This window comes from Podarcis cretensis, assembly GCF_951804945.1.
Source record: "Podarcis cretensis genome assembly, chromosome: 16".
Taxonomy (NCBI): Eukaryota; Metazoa; Chordata; class Lepidosauria; order Squamata; family Lacertidae; genus Podarcis; species Podarcis cretensis.
This window is the reverse complement of record NC_137186.1, coordinates 42290436-42307848: the sequence shown is the minus strand read 5'-3', so window position 1 is coordinate 42307848 and position 17413 is coordinate 42290436. Positions and strand designations below refer to the sequence as shown.

Genomic DNA, 17413 nt, shown 5'->3' with positions numbered 1-17413 from the left:
GCTGGTGGAAATTTCACCTGCACCCCCTGAGCTATGCTTTGCGGCTTTTATAATTGGGATTTATTGGAAATTTCAGATCTAGTAATTTTTACATCCACCTGTGTCTTTGGCAAAATTGGACAGGAAACTATTAGCTCTCTTGTTGATTAAAACTCTGTGGCTTGAAATGTTGCCTTGTAGTAAATCCTAAAAACATAATGAAGTGCCTTTCTGCACCATCTATTGGATTCCACTGGTATGTTTGTGTCTGGGCAAGAGCCATGTCTTTTGTTTCCCACTCGTTGCTCATGGTCCACACGTTGCTGGTCTGCCTTTCTCAGGGTCACTGCAATTTTTGGAGTATTAAAAGCTCAATATTTTATTAACCTAGGAAGCTGCATTGTATAGAGTAGGACCACTGCTCTTTCTATGCTGTCTGCAGCACAATTAGTTGCATGCAAAACATGGGTCCCAGTGCTGGGCTGCAGCCCCTGTGAGCATCTGACAGAAAGCAAAGACATATCCATTAGTGGCTGACACTCCACACAGACGCTTATATCTGAAAATAGAAGCAACGATGTACTCACTCCTCGTGCCTCCCAGTCTATTGTGCACTTATTGATAGGTGTGATGTTGGACTAAGTGGCAGTTGCCACAGACCAAGAAAAGTGTTATAACAACACATGGTCCATAATGTTTTTTTTCTTTATAACAGCACACCATTCAATAGGGTACAGGCATCTGTCTGTGCAATAGCCCACATGTTACAGATTTGGGAAAACCCAAAGCTGTTGGTTTTAACACAAAATAAGGAGGAGTTCTGCTTCCCAGATGCTCTCTCAGACTCAAAATACACCAAGTCAGAGTTTTCTCCATTGGTCTGTAGCAAAGGTCATTATGTTGTCCACAGTTTTCAGGTGACTTCATGTCTTTTTCACATGCCCTGTAAAGAAGAGTGAGGTGCTGTGAAGATCCTGTGTTGTTGGCTTAAAGGTGTATTGAACCAATTACAGAATATCTTTTAAAAAATCAATGTAGTGCATTACCATATTAAGCCAAATGGTTAAATGTGATTTTTTTTCTACCTCCCAGAAAGAAAAATTTACTGAGGCTGGTGATGAGGCAGAAAGTATACAAAAATCTATGCAAGGTATGATTCCTAAGAATGCAATTAAATCTTTTTAAATGAGTGTGGCAGACAGACAGAATTGCTTCCTTTTATCATACATGCCTTATTCTAAATGTAATGTGACATTGTTTAAAAATCTAACCAATGCTAACATTTTATTCCCATAGAAACTGTTGAAAAACTAAACCAAAAAGAACAACAATTTGCACACATGTCATCTGAACTGGATCAGCTGAGATCTAACTTGGCAGGTAAGAGAAGGTGACTAGGTTGAAATATTGGGTTTTTTAATAGTACATTTTCATGTGATGTTCCAACCATTACATGTGGCACATTTTATTTTATTCATAAATTCTGGACAAACAACAGGAATGTTACAGGTTTATTTTTGGTAATTTTATCCTACCTTTAATGCAACCTGAAAGACAATTCTAAAAACAGCATCAAGAAATCCACCACAGGGCATGTGGCATCTGGCCTCTTGAAAATGAAGCCTAGATCTTGAAGTTTAGCCTCCTTGCTGCTTGGACATTTGCCGCCCCCCTAGATCCGGACAACGTTGCTGGAAGGTCAGATCTGGGCTGGACTTGCTGGTACCCCTCCCTTTCCTAGTGGTCGGCTCCCATCCACCCTCTGAGACGGGGCTTTGCAAACTATCTTTCATGCTAGTAGGAGAAGCCCCTCTCTGATTCTGTCCTGCCTCCTTTCTTTTGCAGGATTTCTCCAGAGTTGCTTAACTCCAGATAGACTTTTGCTTTTGTGCTATTCATCCTGTTGGTCAAAGCTTTTGTTGTCGTTTACATTCAATTCCAAGTTTGAAACTCCACATGTAACTTTCCATTTGAAGTCAGCTGCATTCTTGGAGATTAGATAGACAGATAGATCCTTACTTTACATTAAAGTTTATGCTTTCCATCTCTTATGTCTTCAGGGCATGTGGTTTGTTTTTGAATATACTGTTTATGTACTTGGTTGATCACTTTTCTTCCTTCTTCAGCCATGGAGAAGAAAATGAAAGAAAGAGAAGAGAGAGAGCGCCAACTGATCGAGGCTAAAGCCAAACTCCAAAACGATATAGCTGAAATAATGAAATCCTCAGGAGACAGTTCTTCACAGCTTACAAAGTTGAATGATGATCTCCGGCAAAAAGAGAAGTAATTTACCTTTCCTGGCACTTTCTGCTATCCTTGACTTGGTTGCCAGGAGCTGTCCATTTTCTCTGATTTCGTTTTGAGGAGGATGAGTTCATCTTACCAAACTCTCTTTAGTTGTGCATCTGGCTCTTGGGTTATAATACTTCTAAACTGTTCCTCATGTGTGGTGCTGTTGATTTCAACCCAAGGAATGTGGGCAACATTAACCAAGGAATTTTGTTTTGTTTTGTTGCATGTATTTTGGCTAGTAAGCAAAGCAAACCTTAGAGCAAGGTGGGTGGGGATCTCAGTGGCAGATCACCTGCGGAAGTCAGTTCTTGGCATCTCAGGTTCAGAAAGCTTCCTCAAGTTGAAGGTCCTTCCCAGCCCTGCCTGGAGATCCTGGAAGCAGAACAGTCTGCATGCATGTCATTAGAGCTGGGTGATATTTCAGTTCATCGTCTGAAACTGGAATGAAATTCAGATTGCGATACTGGTTTCAGACATTTTGAGCTAGCAATATATCACGGCTTCCTAGCCACTGCCAGCACAGTGCATTTAACTCCCAGCTGGCTGCCTGCCTCTACTGTGCTGGCAGCGGCCGGTGAGCCGCAATTTATTGCCAGTTCAAAGTGGCTGCTCACCTGCCTGTGTGTTTGCCTTTGCCTGAGCAAGTGGGCTGCCTCTTTCCTTTCGGTTGGTTGCTCTTCCTGCAGCCAGGCAGGAGGGAAGAGGCTGCCAAATGTGCAGGCAGGCGGATGGAGCGCCTTCTCAGGCTCCCCTTGGCTGAGGCCAGGCTGCAGAGGGAGGGAGCAGGAGCTCCTTCGCCTGAGCAAGCAGGCAGCCTCCTTCCTTCCCTCCTGCTCGCTCCTCCCTCCACAGCCCAGCCGCTTTTTCAGCCCTTCTCAGTGTTATTTCAGACATCATGATATATCACGATGGTTAGCTGGTGATATGTCACAATGTTGAAGACCAGATATTGCCCAGCCCAACATGTCATGTACTCTAGCACTGGGCTACATTCCCTCCCAAAGATGGAGTTAGAAGGATATTCAGCAGCACAGGTGGGGAAAGACCTTTGGATCAAGACCTGTAGAGCGGTATTGGGTTAAATGGACAAACGGTCTGCTTCAACAGAAGAAATATTTATCGCTCAGCAAAATAGGTGTCCCTTGTGCGGACATGCTGGTTGCCAAGGAATCTAGGGTATGGCCAGGAATGATTTCTGCATGCCAAAGGGGTAAGCAGGAAAGTCTTGTTTGTTCGTTTTTTAAATCCCCACCCTCCCAATCTGAAAGCAGTCCAGAACTGCGAACTGTGTGTGCATTGGGGACAGAGAGCTGTGTGCAGGTACCACCTCGTCACCCAGCCAGGGCTGAAAATTAAACTGAAGAGAACCAAATGGCTTGTGCTTAGCCTTAGCTGAAACAATGAAATTTGCTGCCATAAGCAGTGGCGGGAGACACCAACTTAGATGGCTTTAAAAGGGGCTTGATTAGACAGATTCATGGGTGATAAGGCTATCCATGGCTATTAATCTTGATGGAGGACCAGAGGTGGAAGCCTCTGGATACCAATTTTATGTATTTATTTATTTCATAAAATTTATACCACTTGACTGTAGGAAAAAAACCTCAAATCGGTTTACAAAAAATAACCACTAAAGTTTTTACAACCATAATTGTGTCAAAAAAGGGTTTTCTTGTGTGTGTTTCTTTGTGGCTGATTAGCTGCTCTCCCTGTGCAAAGGTCAGAGGGGGCAGGGTTTCTGTTGAGGCAGGTGATTAGCTGTGGGAGGAGCTTATCAGAGCTTGCAGGGCAGCGGCACGCGCAGTTTGATCAATCTTTTAGATTTAGGGGAGCTAGTCTCAAACGTTTGTTGGGGGAGACCTAGGGTTTTTTGGGGGGGAGTTATTTGTCCTGTCTGCACGCTTCTTATGATGGAGGACCACTGTAGCCACCCCCAACGACACGTTCTCAAGATGGAGGGTGAGGGAACAGCTGCAGTCGCCTGCGGTTCCTGCGCAATGTTTGCCATCTTGCCAAAGGTTGCAGGCAGCTTTACCTGCAGCAATTGCATGTTGATTGCCCTCTTAGAAGACAAAGTCCAGCAACTGGAGGAACGTGTAGCTACGCTCCAAAGAATTAGAGAGCTGGAGCTCTTCTTGGAAGCAACAGAGCACACCGTCTCCACCAAGGAGGAGACAGGGGACTCCCCTGAGAAGGAGGCTAGTTCACCAACACAGGAGCCAGATATATGGAGAAACGTGACTCAAAGAAGTAGGAGGCCCAGGGTTCGCTCTGATTGTTTAGAAATACACAATCGCTTTGAGGTCCTCTCCCCTAGCATGGAAGACGAAGAGCAGACTCCATTTGAGGATCTCTTCCTCATTACAGTCGATCAGGTATATGAAGACAAGCAGCAAAGTCAGTCCTCAGGGAATGTGCAGGCGACCTTGGAACGGACAGCTCACGGAAGAACCCCGACCAAACCTAAGAGGAGGCGTGTAGTGGTGATAGGGGATTCCCTACTGAGGGGAACAGAAGCAGTGATCTGTGGGCCTGACAAGATGTCTCGGGAAGTGTGCTGTCTCCCCGGGGCTAAGATCCAAGATGTAACTGAACGACTGCAAGGAATCATAAAACCCACTGACAAATACCCCTTCCTCTTGGTTCATGTGGGAACCAATGACACTGCAAGCAATAGCCTCCAGAAGATCAAAAGAGACTATGAGGCTCTGGGCAGGAAATTGAAGCAATTAAATGCACAAATTGTCATCTCATCTGTCCTCCCAGTTGAATGACGTGGCCCAGGGAGAGAGGGAAAAATAGTGGAAGTGAACAGCTGGCTTTGCAAATGGTGTAAACAGGAACGGTTTGGATTCTTAGATCACGGACTGCAGTTTCTTGAAGATGGACTTCTGGCAAGCGATGGGCTGCACCTCACAACGGTTGGGAGGAATGTTTTTGCCAAAAATCTCAGAAACCTCATCAGGAGGGCTTTAAACTGACTAATGTGGGGGAGGGAGACAGTGCTCCTGAAGGTAGGAGTCTATCAATTGATGAAGATGATCATCCAAATGTCATAGACCAAATGGAGCAAACAGCACGCAGACCTAGTGGTGGGAGGAAAAAATCCTTAAATAAGAGACATGGGGGAATGATTAATGGACTTCAATGTCTGTACACTAATGCACAAAGCATGGGAAATAAACAAGATGAGCTTGAGCTCTTGGTACAGCAAACTAAATATGACATAATAGGCATCACTGAAACCTGGTGGGATAAGTCCCACAACTGGAATGTAATAATGGAGGGATACAATCTATTTCAGAGAAACAAACCAGACAAGAAAGGAGGAGGAGTGGCGTTATATGTCAGGGATATGTATACCTGTGAAGAGATCCAAGGTTTAGAACGTCAAAGCCAAAGTGAGAGCATTTGGGTCAAAATTAAGGGAGAGAAGAATAACAGTGACCTCATTGTGGGAGTTTACTATAGATCCCCAAGCCAAACGGAGGACATAGATGATGCCTTCCTGGAACAGATGGCCAAACATGCAAAAGGAAGGGAGATAGTAGTAATGGGGGACTTCAGTTACCCGGATATTTGCTGGATGTCAAATGTCAGCCAAGAGCATAAGGTCAAACAGATTCCTCACTGGCCTTGCAGACAACTTCGTTGTCCAGAAAGTGGGAGAAGCAACAAGAGGAACAGCCATTTTAGATCTGGTCCTAACCAATGTTGATGACCTGGTTGGTGGGGTAGAAGTGGAAGGATAATTAGGTGCAAGTGATCATGCTCTTCTGAAGTTTACTATACAGCGGAAAGGAGCAGCCAAGCATTGTTGTTGTTGTTGTTTAGTCGTTTAGTCGTGTCCGACTCTTCATGACCCCATGGACCAGAGAACGCCAGGCACTCCTGTCCTCCACTGCCCCCCGCAGCTTGGTCAGACTCATGCTGGTAACCTTGAAAACACTATCCAACCATCTCGTCCTCTGTCGCCCCCTTCTCCTTGTGCCCTCCATCTTTCCCAACATCAGGGTCTTCTCCAGGGAGTCTTCTCTTCTCATGAGGTGGCCAAAGTACTGGAGCCTCAGCTTCACAATCTGTCCTTCCAGTGAGCACTCAGGGCTGATTTCCTTCAGAATGGAGAGGTTTGATCTTCTTGCAGTCCATGGGACTCTCAAGAGTCTCCTCCAGCACCAGAATTCAAAAGCATCAATTCTTCGGCGATCAGCCTTCTTTATGGTCCAGCTCTCACTTCCATACATCACTACTGGGAAAACCATAGCTTTAACTATACGGACCTTTGTTGGCAAGGTGATGTCTCTACTTCTCAAGATGCTGTCTAGGCCTGTCATTGCCCTTCTCCCAAGAAGCAGGCGTCTTTTAATTTCGTGGCTGCTGTCACCATCTGCAGTGATCATGGAGCCCAAGAAAGTAAAATCTCTCACTGCCTCCATTTCTTCCCCTTCTATTTGCCAGGAGGTGATGGGACCAGTAGCCATGATCTTCGTTTTTTTGATGTTGAGCTTCAGACCATATTTTGCACTCTCCTCTTTCACCCTCAATAAAAGGTTCTTTAATTCCTCCTCACTTTCTGCCATCAAGGTTGTGTCATCTGCATATCTGAGGTTGTTGATATTTCTTCCGGCAATCTTCATTCCGGCTAGGGATTCATCCAGCCCAGCCTTTCGCATGATGAATTCTGCATATAAGTTAAATAAGCAGGGAGACAAAATGCAGCCTTGTTGTACTCCTTTCCCAATTTTGAACCAGTCAGTTGTTCCATATCCAGTTCTAACTGTAGCTTCTTGTCCCACATAGAGATTTCTCAGGAGACAGATGAGGTGATCAGGCACTCCCATTTCTTTAAGAACTTGCCATAGTTTGCCATGGTCGACACAGTCAAAGGCTTTTGCATAGTCAATGAAGCAGAAGTAAATGTCTTTCTGGAACTCTCTAGCTTTCTCCATAATCCAGCGCATGTTTGCAATTTGGTCTCTGGTTCCTCTGCCTCTTCTAAATCCAGCTTGCACTTCTGGGAGTTCTCGGTCCACATACTGCTTGAGCCTTCCTTGTAGAATTTTAAGCATAACCTTGCTAGCGTGAGAAATTAGTGCAATTGTGCGATAGTTGGAGCATTCTTTGGCACTGCCCTTCTTTGGTATTGGGATGTAGACTGATCTTCTCCAATCTTCTGGCCACTGCTGAGTTTTCCAAACTTGCTGGCATATTGAGTGTAGCACCTTAACAGCATCATCTTTTAAAATTTTAAATAGTTCAGCTGGAATACCATCACTTCCACTGGCCTTGTTATTTGCAGTGCTTTCTAAGGCCCATTTGACTTCACTCTCCAGGATGTCTGGCTCAAGGTCAGCAACCACACTACCTGGGGTATATGAGACATCCGTTTCTTTCTGGTATAATTCCTCTGTGTATTCTTGCCACCTCTTCTTGATGTCTTCTGCTTCTGTTAGGTCCTTTCCACTTTTGTCCTTTATTATGGAAATCTTTGTACGAAATGTTCCTTTCATATCTCCAATTTTCTTGAACAGATCTCTGGTTCTTCCCATTCTATTGCTTTCCTCTATTTCTTTGCATTGCTTGTTTAAGAAGGTCTTCTTGTCTCTCCTTGCTATTCTTTGGAAATCTGCATTCAATTTCCTGTATGTTTCACGATCTCCCTTGCATTTTGCTTGCCTTCTCTCCCCCGCTATTTGTAAGGCCTCATTGGACAGCCACTTTGCTTTCTTGCATTTCCTTTTCATTGGGATGGTTTTCGTTGCTGCCTCCTGTATAATGTTACGAGCCTCCATCCATAGTTCTTCAGGCACTCTGTCCACCAAATCTAATTCCTTAAACCTGTTCCTCACTTCCACTGTGTATTCATAAGGGATTTGACTTAGATTGTATCTTACCGGCCCAGTGGTTTTTCCTACTTTCTTCAGTTTAAGCTGGAATTTTTCTATAAGAAGCTGATGATCTGAGCCACAGTCAGCTCCAGGTCTTGTTTTTGCTGACTGTATAGAGCTTCTCCATCTTTGGCTGCAGAGAATATAATCAATCTGATTTCGATGCTGCCCATCTGGTGATGTCCATGTGTAGAGTCGTCTCTTGTGTTGTTGGAAAAGCGTGTTTGTGATGACCAGCTTGTTCTCTTGACAGAACTCTATTAGCCTTTGCCCTGCTTCGTTTTGATCTCCAAGGCCAAACTTGCCAGTTGTTCCTTTTATCTCTTGACTCCCTACTTTAGCATTCCAATCCCCTATAATGAGAAGAACATCCTTCTTTGGTGTCACTTCTATAAGGTGTTGTAAGTCTTCATAGAATTGGTCAATTTCAGTTTCTTCAGCACCAGTAGTTGGTGCATAAACTTGGATTACTGTGATGTTAAAAGGTCTGCCTTGGATTCGTATCGAGATCATTCTATCATTTTTGAGATTGCATCCCAGTACAGCTTTTGCCACTCTTTTGTTGACTATGAGGGCCACTCCATTTGTTTTACGGGTTTCTTGCCCACAGTAGTAGATATGATGGTCATCCGAACTGAATTCACCCATTCCCATCCATTTTAGTTCACTGATGCCCAGGATGTCAATATTTATTCTTGCCATCTCATTTTTGACCACCTCCAACTTACCCATGTTCATGGTTCTTACATTCCAGGTTCCTATGCAATATTTTTCTTTACAGCATTGGACTTTCCTTTCGCTTCCAGGCATATCCGCAACTGAGCGTCCTTTCAGCTTTGGCCCAGCCGCTTCATCAGCTCTGGATCTACTTGTACTTGCCCTCCGCTCTTCCCCAGTAGCATGTTGGACGCCTTCCGACCTGAGGGGCTCATCTTCCAGCGTCATAACTTTTATATGCCTGTTGTCTTTGTCCATGGAGTTTTCTTGGCAGGGATACTGGAGTGGCTTGCCGGTTCCTCCTCCAGGTGGATCACGTTTGGTCAAAACTCTCCACTATGACCTGTTCATCTTGGGTGCCCTGCTCGGCATAGTTCATAGCTTCTCTGAGTTCTTCAAGCCCCTTTGCCACGGCAAGGCAGTGATCCATGAAGGCGCTTTCTTTTATACATTTTGGCTGATTTGGCCGGAGTCAGGTACCATCGGTAAAACATTTTAATCAGATTTTCTTTAAGAAATTCTTCCAGAAATTCACATGTGGTGAATTTTATGTCTACCTTCCAAAATCTTTCCCACGCCTCCATTTGGATATTATAACTGAAGTCCTGGGCCCATCGAACCATAACTGATTTTACCTCCTCCTCCTTGACTTCCCACCCAATCAAGGATGCGTTTATACATTTTGGATAAAAGTTTTTCTTTCGATTGAATTAAATCTTTCTCTAATCTTGATAGCTCTGTTGCAAAACCTTTTTGTTTGTCTTTTCTAAATATTTCATTATGTTGAAAATATTGGAGCCAGTTAGTTGTGTTCAGATTTCAAATTTCTTTAGGCTTAATTTATTATCTTTTTCTTCCCGAAAGGTTTTATTTCGTTTTTTTCCTCTGGCCCCATATTTTTAATTAACAAATTTGTGTTTTTTTACAGTTAATTTGAAAACCAGCCACCTGTCCAAATTCTTTTGTTTGATTTTTATTTATCTCAGTCACTTTTGGTAAACTTTCTTTGGGGTTTTCCGTAGTAATGATAAGGTTGGCTTGTCTAAATAAGAATGGCTGAAGAACAACAGTAGGATGGGACTGACTTCCTGCTCGTGGGCTTCCCAGAGACATCTGGTCAGCAGCTGTGAGGACAAGATACTGGACTGAATGGGGCCCTTGGTCTGATATAGCAGCCAGGCTCTTTTATTTTGTTTGCTTCTGTTTAGCTTGAGGCTTGAAGCTTCCTTGAATTCTTTGTAAACCTGTATCTAGTTTACATCTGTAAATTACGGCAAGGGAATGCAGAGGGAGGTAGAAAATGGAAGCATATGCTCCTCTTTGCCCTACTGCTCCTCTGCAAAACATTTTCACATGTACACTTGTATGATCAGTGGGTAGTGATACCTGCACTGTCTGCTGCCATTCGACCTGAAATTCAAAAGTGTGTAAGCAAAATTCAAATTGTTGTTGTCCTTTGCACCCTAAAAAAGCAACATGGTCACAGTATAAAAACAACAACGATGCAGGGCTTTTTTGTGGCAGGAGCTTGGGGGAACTCAGTTCCGGCACCTCTCAGGTTGGTGTCATTTTTTAAAGGAAGATAATGCTTTTGTGCTATGAAGCACAGGCTTCCAAGAGTTGCAGTGCTGACTCTCTCTTTTTGGTTATGATTCATTTTAGGCAGCTAGAGGAGCTTCAGCTTCAGCTCACCAAGGCAAGTGAGAGAGCTTCTCAGCTGCAGGAAAATTTGGAGCAGGCGACACGTAAAGCTGAAGAGGAGCAACAGGAAGCGCACAAGAAGCATCAGGCTGAACTGCAAAAGATGCAGGACAAATTAAGCAACCTGGTAAGAGCAGCTGCATGGGCATTTCTCCAGAGCGGCCAGGGCTTCAGGGGCCAGGAAGCAACTATAGGCCAGCACAAGCATTCTTGCTCTCTACTGATGGCTCAAGTAAATAGTGATGCTGGGAATAAATGCATCACTGATCCTGCTAACTCAATTTCTCTCTCTTTAAAACATTCAAACCTAATTAGCCGTTCTGTAGCTTGAGATATTTATGTTGCAAAACATTGCTGCTTTATCGCTGATGCTGACTCTTCATCTCTTTGAAACCATTACACCAGTGTTACTTACTTCAAGCTCTCTGTCGTGCGTGCGCGCACACGCACACACACACACACACACACACACACACAACCTATTTTACACCTAATAAACCACAAGGCTTCAAAGACCCTGCTTACGCTAGATTTAGCACAGCTATTCTTTCAACTCTAATTCAAGAAAAATGTGCTCTTACATGATGAGAAAGCAATTGCAGAACACCATGGCTAGCTGTATAGGAAGGGAGCAGGACACTGTGCTGAACTGTATTGGCTCTCTATATTCACAGGAGAAGAAAATTTTGACTGGCCAAAATCAGTATAAAGATCTGCAGACAACGCACAAAAAAACACATTCAGAGATGGCCGCCAAGCATGATGCAGCCATCAAGGAGCTTAAGCAACAACTTCAGGAAACGCAACAGCTATTGACAACAGCACAAAAGGTGAACAGTGACTTAGAAAAACAGACCAAGGAGCTGAAAAAGGAAGCAGAGCATGCAAAGGTGTGTATTTCTCTGAATCAGGTAGCCAAAGTTTGGACTTTTTTGGTGGCTCAATTACACTGTCCCAAACTCTCTGCATTTGCTTGATGCCTCTTTTAAGTCAATATATGTCCATAGCTGACTGGCCCATCGAGCTGACATGGGAAAGGCATCAATTTTTGAGCCACTCACCCATGAGGGAGCTGTATGACTGGTACCTTGTCAGACTGAACTTTGGCTTCCCAAGCCTAATGGAACAAGCAGGGGCATTGCAAGGGGGGTGCAGGGGGTGCGGTCTGCCCCGGGTATCAAGCCGGGGCAGGGTGTGACAAAATCTCCCCCGGCGGATCCGCACCAGGTTGCACCTCATGGCCGCACCAAACGAATCATGCCTCCTGGCCAGGCCTCAACACCAGATCATGCCCCCCGGCCTGGTTGCTGCGCCGAACCGTGCCTCTCGGCCTGGCCACAGCCCCAAATTGCGCTTCCAGGCTGGGTTGCAACACCAGATCATGCTCCCCAGCCGGGCATGATCGCCCTGCCCCCTGGGTCGGGCGTTGTGGGATGGCTGGAGGAGGCAGGCAAGCAAACAACGGGGGGGGGGGATGGGCGCCATGTGCCCCATCCCGTCCGTTCCTATGGGTAGTTTGCCCCCCCCCCCATGGGCAGTTCGCCCCACCCTCACCCCGCACCAGGTGCCCGAGAGGCTTCCTCCGTCACTGGGAACAGGAACTCCTGTACAGTTTGCAGAGAGGCTTTGATGTTGACGCTTCCAAAATGAAGCCTGACACTGCCTTATGGGTTACTAAATCGCATAAAGGTCAATGCTAATTAGCTAATTTATATCTCAAGAGGTGACCAACACTTGAGCATTAGGGTTTTTGTATTTGTTCATCAGGCCAGTGTAATTCTCAGGTGTTGGCTACAGATTTTATGTCCTTTCTTTCCAAAGAATTAGATGCAAGAAAGGAAGTTAAGACCTGCAATCATGGGGAAAATTTATAAAATAAAAATAAAAATGATCAGATAGAAAGAGAAGCTGCTTGGAGGATGCAATATGCCCAGTATTATTACTTTTAAAATTTTCAAGAAGGACAAAGTCTTCCCAAGAATAAATTTAAGTGCAATTAGGCCCAGTTCAATGACATGGGAAGTAAATGTATTCTAGATCCTCTGTAATTTCTCATTCCCTTATTCTGTAGGTAACTGACTTTACTTTTTTTAAAAATTCTTTTCATTGGATGCTTAAAAATCCCTTATCCCATTTGAAGTGGCAAAACAAGCTTTAGAGGTGGTGGGTTTTACTGGCATTTCTTACTGCTTGATACCCTGCAAAAAGCTGTCCGTGTTCCACATTGTCCTTAGTGTGACTTGAATAGCCTAAATTTTATTTTTTGCATTTCCTTGACATTGTTCCTTGCGTTCATCTCCTATTCATTGCCTATGTGCTTTGAGCTTTACGTTTTATTACACTGGTAGCTGCATATGTATATGTTGACACACAGGCCAAAGGGCTATGAGCTGAGGTCCAATACTATATGGTTATTTGCATTTAATTACTACAATAAGGTACATATAAAATGCTCTCCACATAGGGGAGAAAAGCTTGAAATACAGCTGTAAATTGCCATGTTCTAAAGGATGGATTTGCATTGTCACCAAAGCTGATATAAATTAAACTTTGAGACTACTGAGCTTTCCCCCTTGATTTGACATTTCATTAATACCACCATTGTAGGACTTTAACACCTCAGAAAAAATCATTTTAAATTGGAGCTGAGTGAATGACAGCCAGCTCACAAACTGGTGAAAATGCCTTTTAAAGATGGGACACTTTTAACATTAGCTATCATAACAGAATCATAGAGTTGGAAGGGACCTGCAATGCAGGAATCTTTTGCTCAAACCCATGACCCTGAGATTAAGAGTCTCATGCTCTACCAACTGAGCTATCTGCTTCTCCTTATGGAGCAGTTCAGGGAAGTTTCCCCTGTCAGAATGCCATCAGTCAGTGGTTGTGCCCTCGCTCATTCACCAGCTCAGCCTTGTTTCTTTGGGTTTCATGTTCATTGACAACTTGTCCAGGCACAACATGCACAGTTCTTTCCTCTCAAAATTGGAAGGGGGGTTATATTTCAGCTGCAAAGAGTAGGCCAAAGATTGTGCCATCGCTACTGCTCATGTTGAAATATAAATCTCGTTTTGACATTGCAGCAGATGTTGAAACTGAGCAAAGGATCTAATCTTGCTGCCTTTAAATAAGTTAGACTTTTACCTGCCTTGGCAAACACATGATTACAGCTTTTGTCTAGCTAGAATCCCCTTCTATATTCCAGCTGCTGCATTGCCTTAAGCACTCATTTGATAGTTGGGCTGTGTGATCATTTGTGAGCTCAAAAGTTTATTAAAGACCATGCAACTTGTGAGCTTAAGACATTTCAATATAATGGCATTTGTTTAGCATTCAAAAGGATTTGGAAGTATTCAGCAGGGCTGTGTGTGTGTGTCATTATATACTTTTGTTTTTAAAAAACAACAGTAACGCTATTTGTCTTTAATCCACACTTTGCACTAGTCTGCTTGACTTCATTTTTTGTTTTTTGTTTCCCTATTCCCCATCCTTTGTTTCTTTAGTCCTTAACCTCTGTGTTAGCAGCAGCCAGAAAAGAGATTGAACTAATGTCAGAGGAGATGAGGGCTTTGATATCAGAGAAAGAAACCTTGGCACAGGAGGGGAATGCTTTAAAATTAGAAAAAGGTTCCTTGTTATCAAAACTTGTAGAGTTGGAGTCCAAGATTGGGTTATTAAAACAAGATCAGGAAAAGCTTTGGACAGTGAATGAAGAACTTAACCTGGAGAACAAAAAAATCATAAAGGAGAAACAAGAAGCTGAGAATAAAACGCAGCAGGAAAAAACTAAAAATGATGAATTAATTTCTGAGAAAGGAAAGTTGCTCTTAGAAATAGAGGCAGCCCAAGATGATCTTCTTAAAATCACTAGAGAGAATGATGCTCTACGCACCTCAAAGGTGGCTCTCCTCCGCCAGGTGGATGAGCTCCGGACCCATAGAGATGCCTTGGCACAGGAATGTCAGAAGCACGTCTGCCAAAGGGAAGAGCTCCAGGATTGTCAGAGAAAGCTTTCTGAGGAAAATGCTGCTCTTCTCAAAGATAAGGATGACGTCATTCAGAAGCTGAAGAGTTCTTATGAAGACATGGCCAGGGATCAAAAGGAGCTGCTTGAAGAAGTCACTTCCCTGGCTGCTGAGAGGGACTTGCTTTTGGGGAAACACTTGGATCTCGAAAACCAGAATGTGGCTTTGAAAAGAGAAAGGGATAATCTATTGCAGACTAGCCAGGATCTACAGTCGGATAAGGAGGCTCTCCTGAAAAGCCAGGAAGAGCTGCATAAAAGCTTAGAGCAGGCTCTAGATGAAAAGCAGAAGCTTGATGTGAAAAGTGAAGGCCTGCGCACTGATCTAGAAGCAGCAAATAAGGAGCTGAAAAAGGTTACCAAAGACAAGGTTCAACTGCAGGCTGCTCATGCCAGCCTTTCAAAGCTCCTAGAGGAGTTCAAGGCCAGTAGGGAGTCAACAGACTCTGAATGTATTCAGTTGCTGCAAGAGAAGGAAGCCTTGTTTTCTGCTGAGAGGAGACTTTCGAGTGAAAGAGAAGAGCTTTTGAATGAAAACAAGGCCCTTTCTGAAAAGCTGTCTAATGTCTCTGAAAATGCCACTCTTACCGAGAGGATGCTGAATGAAAAGCTAAGCCAGATGAGCGCAGAGAAGGAGTTGGCTTCTCAGAAGTCCTCAAAGCTCAAGAAGCAGAATGAGAACCTTCTGAAGGAAAAGGCCATTCTGGAAGCAAAATGTGCTGAGCTTCTGGCAGAGAAGCAGTCTGTGACCAAAGCCCTATGCGACTTGAAGAGGAAGCATGAATTGGACATCTCTGCAAAGAGGATGCTCACTCAAGAGAAGGCCAGACTCCAGGGCAGTGTTGAAACTCTGAAGCAAGAGCTTGACCAAAAAGCAGAAGAAAACCAAGAGCTTGCCAGCTACAAGTGTGAGCTGTCCAAAATCCTGAAAGAGACCCAGAGTGCCAAAACAGTGTTAGAAAATGAGTATTCTGCTTTGCTTCATGCCAAGCAACTGTTAGCAGCTTCATTTAAAAGTAGTTCTTCTGAGAAAGAGCTACTGAGCCAAGAGAAGGTTCGGTTGCAGGAGGAATGTCAAAAGTTGAATAAAGAGTTCAAAACAGTCCATGATAATCTGATAATAGAACGGGACAGTAGGAAGCTGGAAAAAGAGTCCTTTGTGGTAGAGAACACACAGCTTCATAACAGTGTCAGCCAGTTAGAGAGTGAGAAGGAACAGCTAACATCCAAAAACAAGGAGCTGTTGGCTGAGAGGGATAAGCTGAAACAAGAGAAGTTAAAATCTGAATCTAAGCTGGAGGAAATTATGAAGGAAAAGGAGATCCTTAGGGTCGAAACAGATCAACTCGCATCCAATATTGAGAAGTTGAAGGGTGAATTTGTGGCATTGACGAAGTCCAAAGCTGAGCTCCAGGAACTGCACAGCTGCGTCTCCAAGATCCTAGAAGATCTTCGTTCCAGCCATGAAACATCTGAACTGGAACGTGTTAAACTTCTTCAGGAGAATGAGATTCTGCTTTCCGAGCAGAAACATCTGATCACAATAAAAGAAGAAATCTTGAAAGAGAAAGAAAAGTTCTCTGAAGACTACTATAAGCTTCATGAGGAGGTAACACTTCTAGCACAGGTCAACAGTGAGCTGTCAGCCAGCCTCTTGGCATCTCAGAATAAAAACCTGGTGCTCCAGAAAGAAAAGGATGAGCTTATCTTGAAACTGAAAGAATTCGAGAATCTTCAGGCACATGCGGTAATGCAAAGATTTGAGGTATCAAGACACTTGATAAATCAGTCGAGTATAGTTACTAACACCCAACACTAACTTCAGTTGTTTCGGTGTCTGCACTTAATTTTGCACGATCCAGCACCTTGGCTCAGTCTGAACACCCTCCTTAATTATCTTGCTCACAGAGAATTTACCTCTTTGTGAATATCAAAAAAAACCTCTCACCTGCTGTAAGAATCAGGCAGGGGAGGAGAAAATATCACACCCAACTTTCAAGGGCCTCACAGCTATTGAATGTTGCAAGGCAATTTTTCAGTTGTGAATAAAAAGGCAGGTTTCCAGATCTGCGGGAGCTTAAAATTGCACACACATGTATTGGCACATGTAACCTTCTTAAATGTACACTCAAATTGTTATCAAAAAATTAGTTGTTAAAACTTCCTCCAAAGCCTTCTTACTCTTAATTGGATAAAAGGCAGCAGAACACTCACTGTCCAAGCAGAATTGCTTCTGTGACAAAGGATTTGGCAATGTCTGTTATCTTTTTATTCACAGTAGGCTTTGCATTCTCTACTAACTGAGCACAAAATGGAATTTTGAGACCTTCCTCTCTGGGCTTCATAAACCATAAAGTTTTTATTCCAAGGACTATTTCAGATCATCTTTCTTGGGTCTGAAGCTTTTGCTTTGCTCCCCAAAATACATCACAGTACTAAAAGCATATATTTGCCCCATCTCTTAACTTCAGTGTTTTCTACCAAATTCAGATGCAGGGCTGCTGTCCTGCTATCTCAGTACTATGAAAGTGCAAAGAGGACAAATGACAAATCTGTTGGTAGTGAATATTGCTGGAACTACTTTTTTTTTTTTTACAAAATTTAAAAGGATGGCATAATTAGGGCTACCAGTCTCACCTGAAGACTGACACTAGCATGGGACTGTAATTTGTGCATGGAATAAGATGACTGATAGATTTAATTCAATATATTTTGCAAAGTTCTGGAATGCAAACACAGGTAGAAATGGAGTGCTTGTGATTACAACTAGCAAGCGGCTTGCAGTCAGTTTATGTGGCCTCTACATGCGGCT

General features: G+C 43.6%; 1 protein-coding gene across 13 annotated transcripts in view; it reads left to right on the top strand.

Annotated features, from left to right (window-relative positions):
• CLIP1 (CAP-Gly domain containing linker protein 1) overlaps window positions 1–17413 on the top strand; it is a 106006-nt gene that overhangs the window by 54335 nt on the left and 34258 nt on the right. For 11 of the 13 annotated variants that reach the window (XM_079957743.1, XM_079957744.1, XM_079957745.1 and 8 more), the window contains 6 exons: window positions 1072–1129; window positions 1276–1359; window positions 2106–2262; window positions 10539–10704; window positions 11252–11467; window positions 14081–16366. In XM_079957743.1, coding sequence (XP_079813869.1) covers window positions 1072–1129; window positions 1276–1359; window positions 2106–2262; window positions 10539–10704; window positions 11252–11467; window positions 14081–16366 — 2967 coding nt within the window. The remainder of the gene's footprint in view (window positions 1–1071; window positions 1130–1275; window positions 1360–2105; window positions 2263–10538; window positions 10705–11251; window positions 11468–14080; window positions 16367–17413) is intronic. The other 2 variants (XM_079957738.1, XM_079957737.1) reach the window with 1 other exon arrangement.